Source organism: Crotalus tigris, unplaced genomic scaffold, assembly GCF_016545835.1.
Source record: "Crotalus tigris isolate CLP2741 ecotype Arizona unplaced genomic scaffold, ASM1654583v1 scf7180000017596.1218436, whole genome shotgun sequence".
Taxonomy (NCBI): domain Eukaryota; kingdom Metazoa; phylum Chordata; class Lepidosauria; order Squamata; family Viperidae; genus Crotalus; species Crotalus tigris.
This window is the reverse complement of record NW_024096501.1, coordinates 247,485-267,039: the sequence shown is the minus strand read 5'-3', so window position 1 is coordinate 267,039 and position 19,555 is coordinate 247,485. Positions and strand designations below refer to the sequence as shown.

The window sequence follows — 19,555 nt, the reverse complement described above, 5'->3', positions numbered from 1 at the left end:
TCCCCAGATGGAACCAAATCAAACATTTCCCAAACATTTTTTATGCTAGAAATCACCCATTCAAGGAAACCATTTTGGCCAGGTATTCTTTGGATTCTCGCTGGCTGATGTAAGCCAGAAAAGCAACTTGCCTGACTCAAAGCTTCAAAGCCAGACTGGACGCTAATGCTGAAGCTCTCTTCACTGTCTCCATCATCAGATTTGGAGAGAATGTTATTGATGTGATGAAAGACGTTGCTCTGATGCAAAAACTGATGGTCGGATTGCTTGAATTTGAGGCTCCAGCATCTGAAAAACAAGGTAATGATGATTCCATTTTCAGTTCAAAGCTTCGAAAGATACATCCTTCCTTCCACAAAGCTATCGATCAATGGCCAGATCTACAGAAACCAGCACCAGATAAACAAGACCAATCAAACCAGAACTAATACCAGCTCCCACCTATAACAGCTCCTCTGCACCCTGCACTGATGACCTTGCTTGGACAGGCATCGAAAGGTCTGCAGGAAGAGAAGTGAGTTCAGAGACTACCTGGCACCTAAGAATTCAATCCTGAGCTGCCCACATTCTCTATCATGGCAGCATCCAGGAACATTTAGAAAGGGCAAAGAGGCCTCTGCTAGGAGCAAACTCTATGGTGCTGCATGTTAAGCTCACATGCTTCTGCACATACGACATATAAGAAGAACATACTCTTATACTAATCCCTCCACCCTGGAACACCTGCAGGAAGAGAAGTAAGTTCAGAGACCACTTGGCACCTAAAAACTCAACCCTGAGCCTGCCCATATTCTGCCCAGATTGCAAGTAGACTTGTCAGTAGCAAAATGCTCAGGGGTCTTTTGTGTGCAGTGTTTTCCCTCCTCCCTGTAAAGGGTGGGAATAAAATAAGGTGGCCTGATGGAAGCAAACTGAGATTCTGTTGCTAACCACCACAGTCATGTTTTCCTGAGAAATTTTGGCTCTGCCCTGAAGCGTTTTCTGGGTCCCAGAGTTTCACTGTGTCTGGAGCCCGCCTGCACCCGGGAAATCCCACCTCAGAGCCATCTGTTGTAATGAACTTCCGCTCGGCAGCAACATCATCAGGTCTGAGATGGTCTGCAGCAGGCGGTGAAAAGTGTGAGGGAGCGGATGTGCGGCTTCTCCAGCAATCACAATGTCCGACAACGGATGCTCACAAACCCGCGTATCCTTTTCCTGCACATCAAGCACAAGTAGCATTGAATTAGTTATTTAACGCCGTTCCACACTGTGGTTTCCCCCCAAGAAGACTTTGAGACACACAAACACACAAAGCTGTAGAGCAGCGGGGCAAACTTCATAAAACAGTAATAAGATCCGTATCAAAGGCTAGCAAGCTAAATAAGACAAATCCAAACTTTGAATAACCTACGAAAGCAGCACACGGGGCAAAAACTATTCAAATCTAAAAGAAAAAAAATTACATTTAAAAACCCTGCTTTATAAAGGTTTTCTAGCATAAGGGGAATATGCTGAATAAAAGCTAATTATCTAGAATGAGGATTCTGAGTCAACATTCTTAAAAAGATCCTCATCTTGAAAAACCTGAGAGAAAAACAGATAGTCCTCGACTTACAACAGTTTGTTTGGTGACCGTTTGCAATTACAATGGCACTGGAAAATGTGAGTTATAACCACTGCGGCATCCCCATGGTCACGCGCTTTACATTTGGGTGCTTGGCAACTGATTCATACTTATGACCATTAGCAGCATCCCGGGGTCACGTGACCTCCTTTTGTGACCTTCTGACAAGCCAGGTCAATGGGGAAACCAGATTTACTTAATAACCGTGTTATTCATTTAGCGGCTGAAGCGATTCGCTTAACAACTGTGGCAAGAAAACTCGTAAAATGGGTTAACATTCACTTAACAAATTTCTTGCTTAGCAACATAAATTTTGGGCTCAATTGTGATTGTAAGGTGATATAGAAGTGAGATAGATATGTATCTGGAACATTAGATGTTGTGGGGAATTGTGACAAAGGAATTGGGGTCATTTAAAAATTTGGAAATGATAATCAACGCAAAATTAAAGCTGGGAAAATTTATAAGGTTATTGATGGTCCAAAAGATGGAATGTTAAAATAAATAAAATATATAAAATTATTGATAAATATAAGAAAGCTGTTAAGTAGTTGATGGACGGAATAAGAAGTATACTAATTTAAACAAGAGATATTATGTGTTAAGGGGGGAAAAGAGAGGAAATATTGGCTGTAATGGTTGGAGGTTTGTATTAATAATATTTGTAAGTAATGGAATTATAGTAACTCAGACACCACGTTGCTTTTCAAAGATATAATTGTAACATTGGAAAGTTAATTAAAGAAATTTTTAAAAAATGAAGACTAACTGTACTGTGGTCTGTATTTCACGATTTCTCTCAAGAATAAGAAATGCCTTCATTACTGTTTCACTTGCTAAACTACCACATCTTTTTTAAGTATAGCACTGTGCCAGCCCACATTCCTAGCTATTTTATTGGCTAATTGAAGCCATTGTAAATGTGACCTCCATTTCTGAAATTAAATCAAAAGGCTCTCTGTGGATTTAGGCCACTATATGTCCAAGAAATCACCAGTCGTAGAAGCCCTGATTTACAGAAATCTAATTGGTCACAAAGAGAGTCGGGAATGTTGACTATCATATTTGCATCCAGGCAAAGCTACGGCTGCTGTGTCTATGCAGTGGCAAAGCACAATCTGTCTTTGGGTTACAAACTAGTCTCTGAAATAGTTTGCACAAAGGAACCCTGTGTGATCCATAGATGGCTGTAAAAAAAAAAACAGTATATTTTTTCGCTCCTACCTTGATACAACTATTCTAAAAGAGATAAATGCACAGTGTTTTCCCAACATGTAAGTAAAATTAATTGTAAAGAATATGCAATCCCTTTGACCTACTTGCTCAATAGTTTCCTTGTTGGCTTTGTTTTCCTCATCTTCTTCTTCCTCAGCCTCCACTGGGGCTGGAGTAAGAGAAGCCACAAAATGCCAAAGAATGTCATGAAGAGACGTGGTTTGTATGACGTTGCACAGAAGCCAATTAAAAGCCTAAGAAGACAGAAAAGAAAAAAATGCCAGGTTTGGGGAAAATAAACCCTGTTCAATTTGTTAGAGCAAGACAAGCTTGTTCCAAATATGTGGAGCCTTAAAGAGTTAATCAACAAGCTAAAAGGGGGAGAAAAGACCAAAACACCTTCCCACCAGCAACCAGATGAGCATAGATTGACTACAAGGTTAACATCAGACCAACAATCAAGAAGTAAACAATACCCCAATCAAGGAACTGCCAAACAAGTCAACACTAAACAGCCAAATTAAAGAACCCCTAACAAAGACAGAGCAAGCCACTAGAACAGGGGTAGGCAACCTTGGCTCTTTTATGTCTTGTGGACTTCAAGTCCCAGAATTCCTGAGCCTGCATGGCTGGCTCAGGAATTCTGGGAGTTGAAGTCAATGAGTCATAAAAGAACCAAGGTTGCCTACCCCTGCACTAGAATATAAACCAGTGGTTCTCAACCTTTTTAATGCCGCGACCCCCAACCGGTCGTAAGTCGAGGACTACTCAACTGGTACAGCACCATTTGCAGAATGGGACTTTTGGCGGGCTCAGCAGGGCAGAGACAGCCTGGACAATTCCTATTGGCTTTTGAAAGCCAATAGAATTAGACTCTATTCAAGAGAGTCTATTCTATTGGCTTTCAAAAGCTAAATAGAATAAAAGGGAGCAGCACAGCTAAGGAAAAGGGGAAAAAAATGGCAGACTGCGTTGTTTGGCGACCCCCGTGAAATGGTCGTTTGGCCCCAAATGGGGTCCCGACCCACAGGTTGAGAACCACTGATATAAACTAATAGCAAACCCCACTCCTTACTATCACTTATGATATTACCTAGTTTGAGCAAGAAAACTTCTTCAAGAAAATAGAGCACCAAGGACCCCTCATTTCAACCCTGAGCTAAAAATATTCCTTTATTGGTGTGTGGAGCCTGTCATGTTTTCATCCTCCTGTATCTCAGTTAGGAAGATCAACTGTGGACGGAATGGGACCTTTAGGATCCCACCCTTGGCCACGCCTCCTCTGCCTCCCTAGTCCCACCTCTGCCCATTTACAGAGAGCTTTCCTCCTCGGCTGGCCCGCCCCCGGCCATTTTCCCTGGCCAATGAGCCCCTTGCCCTCCACCCCGGCAAAAGACACCCTTTGTCCTGGGCCTTTGGCTGCGTGAGACAAATAGCCTCCAGCCAATCAGGTGGCAGGGAGCATGGCGTGGAGCTGTGGAAGGGCAGGCCTGGCACGTCACCTGGGAGAAGGATCTAGGTGGATCAACAAATGGACCTGAGCAAACAGTGTGGAAGCAGTAGCTATTCGGCCAAACACAGTTGTGGATTGCAGAAACAGAAGCAGTAATTTTCATCCTGGGAATCACCTTTGAGAAGGAAAGCTGCTAGAGCGGGCACAGCTGATTCCTTCCAACCGAGGGAGGGAACTGCTGGAATCCTGGATGGCCCTGATGCTACTGCCTGGAAATGTTTACATGCCAGGAAGTTCCTTGCCACACTACGGCCTTCCTGGATCTTTAACTAAAACTTTGAATGAATACTTTATTTGGCCAAGTGTGATTAGACACACAAGGAATTGTCCTTGGTACAGAAACACTCAGTGTACAGGCAAAGCAACCTCATCATTGTAATACCAATAAGAGGAGAGGAGTAAAGAAGATAAGGATAAGTGATAATACTACAGCCATATTACATGGGTAAATACACACAGACATTAGACAGCGCTGTGAGAATTAGGTGTTCAGCAGAGTGACGGCCTGCGTCCAGGATGTGAGGGGTCTGCAGATACTGTCTCAGCCCTCCTTCTGACCCACATAATATGGAAGTGTGGAGCAATTTTCTATTTTAATTTTCTTCTATTTTTGCATGGAACAACCTCTTGCAGAAAGACGACGTTAGGCACTGAACCTGCACAAATTTTGCGCACGACACTTAGGACTGCTGGATAAAAAGGCAACGTACGAAGCTGAGGGGGTGGCAATGCAACATGTCAGTTACTTGTGTCAGAGATGTAGCCTTTCCTCCATATTACAGGTCTGGATACGCCTTTGGTGTGAACCGTGAGCAGTAAAACAGCCCACGCTTTTAAGCAGAAGTCCTGCCGGTACACAATTTAACAGCCAAACGATTCAAATTCATTACCTCCATAGCAAACACCCGGCAAGCTGATTTTCTTAAAGCTTGCTTCATGGCTATCTCGAGTCCCTCCAAGTCATGATGCTGAATTACAAATGCCAGAACGGGCCACTGGAAGTTTCTCTCTCCCCTGGAAAGAGAGCTGTGGGCGGAGATTAACCGAGAGAGTTCAGGAGATGGATGTCTCAGAAGAGAGGAGCCCACTTCTGTTTGAAGGCAGAAACACACGGAAACAGACGGTCAGCATCAAAGTCATATTAAGTTAGAAACATTGCGCATGGTATCTGCAGCGGCTTGACAATGTCACGCTGATCTCTGCCTCTCAGGCATTCCAATAGTCCAGGGGTAGGCAACCTTGGCTCTTTTATGACTCGTGGACTTCAACTCCCAGAATTCTGGGAGTTGAAGTCCATGAGTCATAAAAGAGCCAAGGTTGCCTACCCCTGGCCTAGTCCATTGTTTCTTCACCTCAACAACTTTAAGATGGGTGGACTCCAACTCCCAGAATTCCTGAGCCAGCCATGCTGAGGGGAAAGGGAGAGCTTTCCAAGTTGAGCCAGGCTGGCTCAGGAATTCTGGGAGTTGAAGTCCACGAGTCATAAAAGAGCCAAGGTTGCCTACCCCTGCAATAGTCAAACCAACGTCTTGGCTTTCAGTGCTTAAGAACTGAGAGGCTACTAACACTGACCCGTTTCTCACATGGAGTATTATCCATGTGAATCATGCCAAACGCTGAATGGCTTGCAAGGAACTGGAGCGCTGGCAACATATCTAAATTGCTCTGGGGAAACTGGCCTTTATGAGTACTCATGTAAGGCACTGGATTCAGATTCTGAGAAGGAGATCCTTTGCAGCGACACCCTCCCAGGGTTTCCGGCTCCTCTCTGAAGGGGTTTTGGGGGAAGCTTGCCTCTGACCCGGCTGCACCCTGCCCATGGGCTCCCATAGCTGTGTGAATGCCTCCGAGACAGCAAGCAGAGCAACTGCAACATCTGCAGCACAGAGGCTATGTAGCCGCACCGATGACCGCTGCCGTGAAAAGCAGCATCCTACTTCCATGGGGGTCACTTAGGATATTCTCGTTTTCTTCCTAGGGACTGGTGAAAGCCCTGCCCTCTCGCAGGTAAGCCAAGAAGTGGTGAGTGCAGAAGGTAGCGAGGAGGAGGAGGCAGTTCATCCTCTACAGCAGGGGTGTCAAACTCAATTTCATTGAGGGCCGCATCAGCATTGCGGTTGCCCTCGGGGGGGGCTGGGTGGGTGTAGCCAGGGTGGGTGCGGCCTATAGGGTGGGTGTGAATGGAGTGGGTGTGGCCTACTGGGTGGGCATGGTCAGCTCTACATCGTTTGCGTCAAGGGTGCCTGTGGGGGGCTGAGCAGGAGTGGGACAGATCTGAGGGTGGGACTGGGGCAAGCGCCAAGGCATGGTCCATTTCTTCATTCCTCACAAAGGATGACACCTCCCCAGCATGCACCCAGGGGGCTGGGCCGACACAGCAGGGACTGGTTCCTCGCTGTTTCTAGACGGCCTTGTGGAGCTAAGACTGAATGCGTTTCAGCATAGAGGGCCACCACAAAATTGTACATTGGCTCCCGGCCGGCCTAGGCCAGGGCCAAGGCAGTGGGGGACGTTCCCTCACTGTTTCCAGGATGGCTTCGCGGGCCACATGAAACCACTTTGCGGGCCGCATCTGGGCCCCGGGCCTTGTGTTTGACATGTCTGCTCTATAGGGCTGTGTGTGTGTGGCAGAAGGTGGCCATCCCTAAAGGGCACATCTGGAGCTTTGTGGGTGTGCTCTGTTTTGGGTACAGGAGCACAGCAGTGTGGGCCTGTGCCAAAACTGAGATGGAGATGAACACAGCCCAAGTACTCCACACCAGTTCCCCAAGGGAAAGACGTCCCCCTCCTCACCTGCATCTCCACTGTTCACTCTCCTTCTGGGGATGGCCTTGACCCGGGCAGGCAGAATGGAGTGAGGCTTGTCATATTCCGATGCGACGACGGAATAGGATCTTTGGAACACTGTACGCTTCGCAAGATCTGTGTCTGTTATGGGACTGGTCTCTAAACTGGAAGGAGAGCAGAAGCGATTCCGATTTTCAAGCCACGTTAGCACTCCACACACATACACACACAAACATATATATAGCCGAGGTGGCGCAGAAGTTAGAGTGCAGTACTGCAGGCCACTTTAGCTGACTGTGTTCAGCAGGTCAGCGGTTCAAATCTCACCGGCTCAAGATTGACTCAGCCTTCCATCCTTCCGGGGTAGGTAAAATGAGGACCCAGATTGTTGGGGGCAATGTAAATATATATATACATTGCTTACTGGTGTACACCGCTTAGAGAGTGCTTGCACTTAAAGCGGTATATAAGTCTCATAAATAGATAGATAGATAGATAGATAGATAGATAGATAGATAGACAGACAGATAGATATAGATATAGATAGATAGATAGACATATACACATACATACATACACGTATACGTATACATATACATACACATACATAAAGAGCTGCTTTCGTATATTCCTTAGGAGTGTTAGCTGTTGTCAGAGAATGTATAATTATAACAATAAACTTCAATCAGATATGTAGAGGGAAGTATAACACATTTATCATTAGGTAAGTGGGTAACCATCTATGTTCCCCCAATAAATTTCCAGTCCCTTCCTTCAGAAAAGGGCTGCATTGGGTTTTGCTTGCCTCGTGTGCATTTGAGTATTTTAGAGCAGGATTCAGGAGCCATCCAGATTGACAAAACCAAATGTTTTATTTCGGATTACATGACTCCTTTTCCACAATCAGACACCGAATTATTACTCTTCCAATAAAATATCCTGGTTGAAAATTGGTATGGTGACAATTAGTGGAGCAAAAAAAAACAAAAAACCCAAGCATGAATCCAGGATTGCCTTCCTTTCAAATCAACATGGCAGCATTTAGTCAATCAGCACACATTCACACCAGAATGGAGTACCTTGGTGGCATGGATTTCATGTTGCTTTCTGGCTCCTCAAAGACGTTTGGACTGGCATCTGGAGTGACAGATATATAAGGTGCTGGAACTGAAGTTGAGCGCAAATACCTCATCTCATCTTGAAAGAGGTTGTCGTCTTGATAGCCCACAAAGTTTTCATGTTGATGCCTGAACCAAAAAAAAATAAAAAAATGCACATCAGCAAAATTAAAGTGTTTATAGCCATTGGGAACACAAAACCTTCCAGTGAGAGAGATGTTGACAAGAATATGGGAAGGTCATCCAAGACTGTTATGTATAAAACTGCACGGCTGTGTCCACGTAGCACTTGGGAGTCAAGATCATCTCAAGGGACCATCGTTCCAATCAGATCTGGTGATTCTCATAAACATGGACATAAGCCCAGCTCCACTGCTCTTACCTGGCTAATGTCTGAAGATAGAGGCAAGGCATTTTCACGGGAAAATCCTCAGAAATGCCTTCCTTGACGCTGGGAAGCTGGGACTGGAACGGCTTGGATGGGTGGTAGCACAAAATTGAGGGCTCAGCAGCACTGCTCAAGGCCAGCAAGAACAGGGCATTCCCTTTGATCACTTGGTGGGCTTCCATCGTGGGCAAGGCACGGGGGGTCTTCATCTGTGTCGGCTTCCTCCTCGACTGTTTGACCTAGAAAGAAATAAGTGAGACAGGCTCAGAGACCAAGCAGGCGTTAGCATACTGCTCAAAAGTGACTAGCCTGTATGTCCTAGGTCAGGGGTCGGCAACCTTAAACACTCAAAGAGCCACTTGGACCCGTTTCTCAGAGAAAACACTGGGAACCATGAAACGCAGGAGGGGGGAGCTTGATTGAAGAGTTTAATTAAAAAGAAATAGAGGCTGCTGTGTATGAGTTCTCTCTCTCTCTCTCTCTCTCCCTCTCTCCGATCTTCTGTTCACCTGGCAAGCTAGCTTCACGCTGTTCTCCGACAAGCTGACACACATTCTTATTGGGCTGGGTCTCTCCTGCCCTTGGTCTGCCAGTCCTCTTTCCCCACTCATTGTGTGTGTGTGTGTGTGTGTGTGTGTGTGTGTGTGTGTGTGTGTGAGAGAGAGAGAGAGAGAGAGAGAGAGAGAGAGAGAGAGAGAGAGAGAGAGAGAGAGAGAGAAATATGCTGCTTTCTGCGGAGACGCAGCAAAGACAGGAGCCCCACCCAATAAGCTTGTCAGCTTGTTGGGGAACAGCACGAGGCCACTCTCTTTTTTACACACAGAGAGAGAGAGATAGAGAGATAGAGAGAAAGAGAGAGAGAGAAAGAAAGAGAGAGAGAGAGAGAGAGAGAGAGAGAGAGAGAGAGAGAAATGCAAGTGCTTCTCCCTTCTCTCTCTCTCTCTGAAAATGGTCGAGGAGGCTGGGAGCCGCAGGAGAAGGCTCAAAGAGCCACATGTGGCTCCGAAGCAGCGGGTTGCCAACCTGTGTCCTAGGTCCACAAGGGATCTTCTTCAGAGACTTGTGACCCTGTGAAACTGGCAAGTGTTCTCTTCCTAAGGACCTGGGCCCCCAGGGATGGGGGGAGAATCCTGGATTTGGGCCACAGTCCTTAGAAGACTGTCCAGCAGGACCCAACTGGCTTGGGAGAAACAGTAGAGAGCTACCTTTTCTCTCGCTGCTGCCTGCTTTTCACGGAGGTATTTTTCTCTGCACCGATCACAGACAAGGTACCACGTGCTTCCTCCTATGCCACCATCGCCACAGTTCCCAGCCCATCCTCCACAAAAGTGTCCAATGCTGTTGTAGCCCTGTCCGTCTGCGTACCGGCCACAACCTTAAAGCACAGAAGGTCACATTAGAGAGAAAAGATCTTACCAAAGTTGTGACTCAAATCAAGCCTTCACAAGATGACCCTCTCTGATGCTCAACCGCCTCAGCGCAAGAAAGCTGGATTGAAATATTCACCAAGACTCATGCTTAAAACAGATGTCCCTTCCTTAACGAAGGCATTTTAAGGGGTGATGCTTCAACTGCATTAAACTGCCAGTACTTGGGAAGAAAAAAATAGAGAGGAAGGGATTGCAAGAGAATACAGTAAGCTATCTGTGTAGCACACCTTGGCTCCCAGTATGATTACACTGCTTTTGATGTGTAGAAGAGCAAACAGTTTACTCTCTTCCAATTCCTTCCTCTCCAGTTTCTCTTCAATGCAAGGGGGGGGGAGGAAATAATAAAATAAAAAAAACTCCACTGGTAAGGCACAGAAGAATAATGGGGATTATGTGACACTGTATGTAAAGACAATGAGAAGGATGTACGTTCACCACAGTTTTTTCCCCCAGTGTGATTATAACTTCAAACAATTGCTAAATGAACGGTTATTAAGTAAAATCTACCTGTATCTGAAAAAAATAAATAAAATAAACTGCCAGTACTCTGATTGGGTGCATCTGGGTCCAGAATAAAACAAAACCATCAATCCATCATTCTGTCTAGAGAGCATTTTAATTTCTGATCTATGATGAGGTATTTAAGGGATTAAACCAGTGGTTCTCAACCTTTTTAATGCCGCGACCCCCAACCGGTCGTAAGTCGGGGACTACTCAACCGGTCGTAAGTCGAGGACTACTCAACTGGTGCAGCACCGTTTGCAGAATGGGACTTTTGGCGGGCTCAGCAGGGCAGAGACAGCCTGGACAATTCCTATTGGCTTTTGAAAGCCAATAGAATTAGACTCTATTCAAGAGAGTCTATTCTATTGGCTTTCAAAAGCCAATAGAATAAAAGGGAGTAGCACAGCTAAGAAAAAGAGGGAAAAAATGGCGGACTGCGTTGTTTGGCGACCCCCGTGAAATGGTCGTTCGACCCCAAATGGGGTCCCGACCCACAGGTTGAGAACCACTGGATTAAACTGACACAAATCGGCTGATTTCTCTCTCGGCAACAATTATAGATTTGTGGAATGGCGCCACTGCAGCAAAGCAAGAGCACCATCAAGATCCACTGGCAATAAGTTCTGGATAGCGTTCAAACACGCAGGGCCACAGATGTTTACTTCATGGGACCCTTCTCCCTGAGGCACATGAGAAGAGGCCTTCTTCCCTCCCTTGGGTTGCTGCCTGGACTGTTGCCTCTTCAGCCTGGATCTAATCCGTGAGGAAAAGGCCAGAGCGGTTCAAGGCAAGGCAAGAATCTATGATGAACTGACAGCATGACTGCAAGCACCCCCACTACTGATGCAGTTAGTCCTCGACTTACAACACTTCATTTAGTGACCATTTGAAGTTAGTATAGCTCTGAAAAAAAGTGATTTATAACCAGTTTTCACACTTGTGACCATTGCAGGAACCCCATGGTCACAGATCAAAATTCAGACGCTTGGCAACCGACTCATATTTATGACGGTTGCGGGGTCATTGGCGGCCTTCTGACAAGCAAAGTCAATGGGGGGGGGAGCCAGATATTACTTATCAACCATGTTACTAACTTAACATCTGCACCGATTCACTTAGTGACTGTGGCAAGAAACGGGGCAAAACTCACTGGACAATTCTCTCGCCTAGCGACAGAAATGCTGAACTCAATTGTGGTTGTAAGTTGAGAACTACCTTACACATGACAACAGCGGGTGTGATAGAATCAGAGAAAGATCGAACGGCCTCTCTCAGTTGCACACAGGGCAGCGACCCCAAAGGACTCCCTCCATATTTTTTGCTTGGAGCCCCTCTTACCTGGATGTGCTTGCCTCATGTGATAGGTCACCGGATACGGGTGGGACTCCCCACACAATTCACATATGGTGTCTTTCTCCGGACGCTCCCCGGCAAGCTGAGCCATTTCCCCAAAGAGATTTCCCCTCGGTCTCGCCTCAGCCTTCTCTTTCTTCTTCTTCTCCTTTTTGGACTTCTTGCTCTCTTTCTCATTTTCTTTCTTCTTTAACACCGCACAGGATCCGGGGCTTGGGAAGATCATGTTCTGGGATGCTGCCTTGATGGTTGCCAGAGAAATGTCTTCCCAAAAAGCAACCAGGTGCTGCAGCGTTAACGGCAGAGGAGACTTGGCCTTCAGCGGGTGGTGGCCGGAGCTATCGAAGGGAGCCGCTTCCGACTTCCCGTCCTCGCAGCGTTCGTGAAGAGGCGGCTCCTTCAGCATCGACAACACTTTGTTCTTATTGATGCTCCCCATTTTGGAGATGTCAGGCCCGTGAGGAGCTATGTTGAACATGTTGAGCGCTGAGGATATTTCCAGGGAGTGACGGTTCTTCAGCTTGGTTTCTTTCTCTTCGGCCGGCGCCTGGCTGAGATTGCTCCGGATGGGTGCGTGCTCTTTGGAAAGCTCAGGGTTGAACTTCAGAAATGAGGAGCAGGCCATTGCATCGTGGACGATGCCTTCGTGCCACAGGAAGGACGCAAAGACAGTCCTGGCACATTCGGCCACCGAAGGAGACATGGCTGGTTTGGCTGGCTCTACCGACCGGGCTCCTTCCCCTTTAAACAGGCAGACCGATCTCTCCTTTTTGGGCCTGGTATGCCTGTTGGCACACTTCCGGCCCGCTTTGGGAGAAGCCCTCGTGTCCTGTTCCTCTCTCAGAGGAGCCTTCCCTATGCTGAAGTGGACTTTGTTCAAGCCCTCCTCCAAGCTGCTACAGTCAGAGCTATCCTCGCATATGGTGTTGGTGACGCTGCTCGTTTTCAACGTGCTGGACGTGCAGACCTCGACAACTTCGCTGTGGAGATTTTCTTGAACCACGTGAGGAGAAGGGGCTCTGTTTTCTGTGTCAGTCCCAGATCTTCCTTCCTTGGGTGCAATTTTGGGCTTAGGCGAAGTGGATCTTCCCCGTATGGGCTCGGTGAAAGGAACCTTCTTTTTGCGAAGAGTATCCGGGTCCAGTGTGTAAGAGTCCGATTTAGACCGCTCCCGAGGAGGATCGAGCTTCGTCTTCACCGGGGCTGAGGGTTTCTGAGGAAGAGGCTTCTCGTGAGGAGATGACGACCGCCGAGAACCAGCGCCAGATGTGCAGGATTTCCCCGATGGGGGTGTCTTTGGTGAAGGGGCCCGAGTTCCTGGGCCTGGGGATTCTGCCCGAAGGGAAGGGACTGTCCTCCCTTCAGATCTTAAGGTCTGAAGAGTGTTGTGATTGGGAGACAATGATCTGCTGTGGGAATCAGACCTCAGCTTGGCAGTGTCGGATTTCAGCATCAGAGACTCGCTGGCAGACAGGCTCTCTGTGTTTCTAGGCTTCTTTTGTTCGGCCACGGCGTGACTCCAATGCCCATCCGCTTTAGGGGTCCTGCTTTCCCCCCGGTATTTTAAGGCCACGTCCGCCTTCCCTGCTGGAGAAACTGATCTAGCAGCTGCAGTAAAATTTAGTCTGTCACCTGTATAATAAATGTTATAATTGGGTTAAAAAGGAAAGATTAATAAGATAAACCTTACCGCATTGACCTGTCATATACTGTAAATTCATTTCTCGCTGTTCTCAGGCCACCAGAAAACTAATACAACCGCTAAACAAAAGTTTCCAGTATTATAGGGAAGAGAGAAAAGTGTGACTAAAACAGTCTTATAGTCAGAGCCCAAAGATAAGTGAAACTCAGTTATGCAAATTTGAAGCTTCTGTCCCTCAAAGCTGCTTCTTAGCACCAGTAACTGTTCCAGAATTACATGGTGACAGAGGAGATCATAGCAATAGGATTGTGAAATCAAGGGCGGGGGAGCAAGTCCCTTTCTATTTGCAAGAGACCCATCTGGCTCTAGGAAACCCCTGGTGACCAGCGGTCAGCCTGCTCACATCTTAGCAACACAGGCTACCCACTCCAGGGCAGGAAAGGGAAGTGTTTTTCTCTCAAGTCAGGATGAACCCAGTTATGCTTCTTATAGCAGGGACCCCACTGTGCATATTGGGAGGAGCCAAGAGAAAGGATGTTTGTCTGGAACCAGGCTTCAGGCCTCCGACATGGGTACTCTTGGTTCCCTGGCTTTGCTATTTCAGAGAATCTGACCTAGAGAATTGAGGATACTTGCAGAATGAGAGAGAGAGAGAGAAAGAGAGAGAGAGAGAGAGAGAGAGAGAGAGAGAGAGAGAGAGAGAGAGAGAGAGAGAGAGAGAGAGAGAGAGAGAGAGAGAAGGGGGGGGTTAAAGAAAATGGCTCAGCTGGAAGCTCCACAGATCTTTCAGCTTACTTTGGAATCCAAAGCAGGATCACTTTTTGAGGAATCAGATAAAAACATTCAGTAGGGTTCAGCACAAAGCTAAAAGTCTATGGAGCTCATTCATCCAGGTCATGGTTGTCCCTAAGATACTTTTATTTTAAAGGCTACTGGGTTGTCTGATTTTTCTTTAAGATGTTTCACTTCTCATCCAAGAAGCTTCTTTAGTTCTAACTTCTTGGATGAGAAGCAAAAGGTCTTAAAGAAAAATCAGAAAGTCCACTTGCCTTTAAAATAAAGCACCTTTGGGGAATATAGCTAAAAGATATCTATATGCATATTTTAATAAACATAAGAAATATACAATTCTGAAAAGATAAAAACAATCATTTCAAGACTTTAGGAAGCCTTTTTTTTTTTTACCTTCGGTAGTGACCTATTTAGTATATCATATCAAAGTAGGAATTGCTGAAAAGATTTACAAGAGTTATGCTATTCAATGCCGATATTATTAAGCGGTTCTTAACTTGTTAAAGATGACTTTGTTGCCAGTCATCCATGGTCAAAACGATTTGCAGAAAATTAAAATTATCAAATGTTATCAAATAGGGAAAGACAGTTGTATATTCGACCCTATCCTATTCAGCAGCTGTACTGAACAATTAAATCAGACTGAAAAGGTTAGAGATTGCCTCGGATCCATTTGGAGTGAAAGGCTAAGAGGACATAGCAACCCATTCAGAATCTTATCATGCCCATTCGAGGTAGGGCACAACTAGGACAAGAAATGTTCGTTCACATGCTTGGGTTTGCACTGATATGCTACCTATTGTGTTTGGGCACTAAAATCGCAGAGCCCGTGCTGCTGCTTGTGGGAAAACCAGCAGAAGCGACAGTCTGACATTTCAGCCAAGCCACTCTCAGCCTACACAGAAGCATTTTTGGAGCTGAATGGAATGAGATGGACTGGCAGGAAAGCCCCTCGTGTCCCAGGATAGAGTAGCCCTCTTCAGGCAAGCGGTCTCCAGCAGCATGCATACCCACCCTTCAGCTTGTATGAGAGAGATGAGAGAGCGGAGGAGGCAGGCACGGGAGCATCACTACTTTGGTCAATGCGCTCACGACAAGCAAGGCCGCGGGGTGGAGTTTCTAGAGGGGAAGACAGTGGTACAGAAGGAGCACAGATTGAATGGGGAAAAAAAAAAGCCAAGATAAAACTAGCAAAGCAAGCAAACCCAGAGCTGGGACAAAAATCCAACACACTTTCAACCACTGTTCATGAGCTTTCTAGAGGTCTCAAGAAATCAATCTAGGGTTTTGTTTTTTTTTTCAACAGGGCATTATGGAAAACCTAGCCAGATTCTTAAGAGGAACAGCAAATATTTTAGGAAACTTTAATGCAGACTTTTGCACTAATGCAGACTTTTGCACTATTTTCCCTGAGTCCTTTTATTGGTCGGCTCTCGGAAAGACCATATAGCCCAGCATCCTTCTGAATATTTTGTGTCTTGTCTTTAGGTACTAGGAGTGCTGTTGTCTTACGGAGTAAGAAAAAAAAAATGAAACATGCAAAGCGTTAATCATGTATGACAATCACCTGCTCTTTTGAAAGTAAGGCCAGCTGTTTCGGTACACTTATCTTTTAGAGCCTTCCAGGTCAGTCCTGCTCTCTGTGAACCCAGACCAGGGGTCGGCAACCTTAAACACTCAAAGAGCCACTTGGACGGTTTCTCACAAAAAAGAAAATACTGGGAGCTGCAAAACTCACTGGGTGTGGGGGGGGGTGGCTTGATTGAAGAGTTTAATTAAAAAGAAATAGAGGCTGCTGTGCATGAGTTCTCTCTCTCTCTCTCTCTCCCTCCCTCTCTCCGATCTTCTGCTCACTTGGCAAGCTGGCTTCACGCTGTTCTCTGACAAGCTGACACATATTCTTATGGGACTGGCTCTCTCCTGCCCTTGGTCTGCCAGTCCTCTCCCCCCACTAAATAAGAAAGAGAGAGAAAGAGAGGGAGGGAGAGGAGAGGGAGAGAGAAAGAAAGAGGTAGGGAAAGAGAGAAAAAGAAAGACGGAGAGAGAGGAAGAGAGAAAGAGAGAGGGAGAAAGAGAGAGAGAAAAAAGAGAGGGAGAGGGGGAGGGAGGGAGAGAAAGAAAGAGGTAGGGAAAGAGAGAAAAAGAGAGAGGAAGTGACAAAGAGAGGGAGAAAAAGAGGGAAAAGGAGAGAGAGAGAGAGAGAGAGAGAGAGAGAGAGAGAGAGAGAGAGAGAGAGAGAGAGAGAGAGAGAGAGAGAAGGGAAGCGCAAGTGCCTCTCTCTGTCTCTGTCTCTCTCTGCAAATGGCGGAGGAGGCTGGAAGCCGCAGGAGAAGGCTCAAAGAGCCACATAAGGCTCCGGAGCCCTGGGTTGCTGACCCATGACCCTGAGAAAGAGAAAGAGCACCTCCAGAAACAGAAAGCCCACCTCTGCTAAGCGAGGAACGGAACAAGCAAGGGAACTAAAACTTGGTCCTTTCCACAAGAGGTTCAGGTGACCCTTCTATATCTTTCAAAACATTTTCTAAGTTCTTCTATGTTTGTCTAAACCACAACCTTCTGCTGATCAGGTAGGTAACCGGTCTTACTTGCACAAATCTCAAAATATGAAAGAAAGTACCCCTGCTGAGTCCTCCAGCAGCTAGTCTGTACTCTGTACAACTGTCCTTGTCTTTTTAACAAGGAGCTCTAAATCACTGTGCTTTTGTGGCCCCCTCAGATCCCACACTAATTTGTGTGAGTGGGAAGTGCTATAAAGAGAAGCAAAGCCACCTTAGAGTCAACTAGGCGATTCTCTAGTTAAGCTTGACTCAGGGCGTGCGTACAATAGGGCAGCGGTAGGCAACCTTGGCTCTTTTTATGACACGTAGACTTCAACTCCCAGAATTCCTGAGCCAGCATGGCTCAGCTTGGAAACCTCTCCCTTTCCCCTCAGCATGGCTGGCCCAGGAATTCTGGGAGTTGAAGTACACGAGTCATAAAAGAGCCAGGGTTGCCTACCCCTGAGCTAGACTGTCACCAGACGAAGTTCCTACTACAGAAGACAAAATGTTACTGTCCTTTCGACAATACTCTCTTCCCATAAAGTGCTCAACAAGCTCGTGGCAAATCTACCAGGAATATTCAAAGTGTATTTAAGTGCTGGTGTTGTATTTTCTCCCAGTTAAAGTGAGAGTGGAAAGATTTTCTTAGCTAAACAAAGGATTTCTGTGCTTCCCCTGATCCCATTCATTTTCAGCCAAGTTTGTAAAACCCGTCTCTTTTTAGAGAACCACTTGCAAAGACATTATTTACACATATCTTGCAGTTTAGCTTTTGGCCGTGCAAGAAGGCAGAGAGTTTGATTTGCTTGTCAAAGCAATGGAGAGGGATATTTTTTTTCCCACAAATTTTGTAAGCATGGAAATTACTTCCTTCACGCTTCCATCAGGCGTCTTCCAAACTACGACCATTCCTTGCAATGTGATCCACGATTTGGCTATTGCATGAGCTATCCATCACTCAGATTGGATGCTCCCATCAATGCAACAGTTCACAAAAGGTATATATGTAAGTTATGTAAGTTTGAGGGTCAAAGGTAAAGAAGAGGTAAGGAAAAAAATAGGGGGTAAGATCTCTTAAGCTGAAATGTTTTCCTTTGAAGATCTATTCTGACTTAAAGCTGTCTCCTCTTGTCACATTCGTGTGTGAAGTCTCCATGAGATTCAGATCAACTGAACCAGTGGACAGCATGAACCAGACTTTGCGTTTGGAAACTCAAATTAAATTCTTCTAACACTGAATTGCTTTTTATCCATAAACAGTCACAGCATTCTTGGTAGCTTATCTGGATGGCATCACAAGTGGTCTGTGATCTTGGGAGTTATTCTAGTCTAAATCTTAATATCATGGCCTCAGGCAGGAAGGAGGACTATCATCACCCAATATTTTAAGAAGATATAGCACTGGAAAGGTAAGGAAGTAAGCCTGACACTGAAGTTCTACGTGCTGTCAAGTAATTTTCTGTTACAAATGGATAATTGACATTATAATTCAATTTCATCTCCTCCAATAGCTCTAATAAAAGAGAATCGAGCACAGATCTGAAGATATTCAAAGTTTCTACTTCAGATCTGTACAAGATTTCAGATACACAATAATTAAAATCCATTGCCGTGTCTCTGTGTGGTATATTAAGAAGAGGAACAACTATTCTTTCCAAATAAATCTTTTAAAGAGAAGAGGGGAAAAAAATAATATTCTGCTCTGGGCATTGATGAAGATTTCAGGCAGACTGTTCCCATGCACCTGTAAACAACAAAATCAAGTCTATACCAAGGTAATCAGTAGAGTGTCATTTTTGATCCCCAAAAATGTTAGCTGGCTTATTAATTGCACATGTACTGTTATTTTTTGGGCTGAGGGTTATTTTTAAATTATCTACTGAGGAATCCAAGGACCCAAACCTAAAGACTTCTGTCATATCCTTTATACCCTCTGATGAAGCCAAGGTGGGCGGAAAGGATCCAAAGAGCTAAACATGATCCTCTTCTTTCTCTTATTTGTGGATTCTCTCTTTTGTGTTATCACTCCAAAGATGCTTCCTGAGATTTATTTCCACCAAGTGGAGTTGGCCAACATCTTTAGAAATAATGGGCGGCAAGCAGTAAACTTGGGAATTCTATGGCTCAAGAAAATTTTAACTACTGGGTCTCAACAGCTAGCCCAATGACACTTCTACTGATATGGTATCTGCAGGTCCTTGAACTATATAGGGATGTCATCTGTGGCTTCCTTTAACTACTTCAACACCAGGAATAGATATGAGGAATAGTGTGGGAAGAGGAATGTACCCAGATCTGTGTGGACTATTTAAAAACGGTCATGCTGTTCTCAAGGCTTAACACCATTGGTAAGCCGAAGTCTTTATTTCTGTAGCGTTTCTTATTCTGCAGCTTTTCTTTTGTCACCTTCAATGGGAGAAGGCTAGCCTGTTTCAGGATTGGCCAGGACAATCAAATTCCTAGTGCTCCCAATTAAAGATGAAAAGGCATCAAGAATTGTACCACATATTCTGTTTATAGGGAAGATTAAGAACTATTTGAAAACAGGCAAAAGTCAGAGTTTTAGTGTAGTCTTACTCTGAAGGACCAGGGCAGAATTCCTTTCTATTAAATAGAAAAACGATGAATTAATCCCGATAAGCTTAACAAGCAACTTTTATGGATCTA

General features: G+C 45.5%; 1 protein-coding gene across 15 annotated transcripts in view; it reads right to left on the bottom strand.

The window, feature by feature from the left end:
- Nucleotides 1-19,555, bottom strand: part of MYCBP2 (MYC binding protein 2) — a 144,123-nt gene that overhangs the window by 22,774 nt on the left and 101,794 nt on the right. For 8 of the 15 annotated variants that reach the window (XM_039365591.1, XM_039365612.1, XM_039365649.1 and 5 more), the window contains 10 exons: nucleotides 15,363-15,467; nucleotides 11,900-13,546; nucleotides 9,833-10,002; nucleotides 8,622-8,866; nucleotides 8,201-8,368; nucleotides 7,128-7,285; nucleotides 5,225-5,424; nucleotides 2,926-3,075; nucleotides 1,037-1,197; nucleotides 132-288 (listed from right to left, as the gene is read on the bottom strand). In XM_039365591.1, the coding sequence (XP_039221525.1) occupies nucleotides 132-288; nucleotides 1,037-1,197; nucleotides 2,926-3,075; nucleotides 5,225-5,424; nucleotides 7,128-7,285; nucleotides 8,201-8,368; nucleotides 8,622-8,866; nucleotides 9,833-10,002; nucleotides 11,900-13,546; nucleotides 15,363-15,467 (3,161 nt within the window). The remainder of the gene's footprint in view (nucleotides 1-131; nucleotides 289-1,036; nucleotides 1,198-2,925; nucleotides 3,076-5,224; nucleotides 5,425-7,127; nucleotides 7,286-8,200; nucleotides 8,369-8,621; nucleotides 8,867-9,832; nucleotides 10,003-11,899; nucleotides 13,547-15,362; nucleotides 15,468-19,555) is intronic. The other 7 variants (XM_039365633.1, XM_039365641.1, XM_039365673.1 and 4 more) reach the window with 1 other exon arrangement.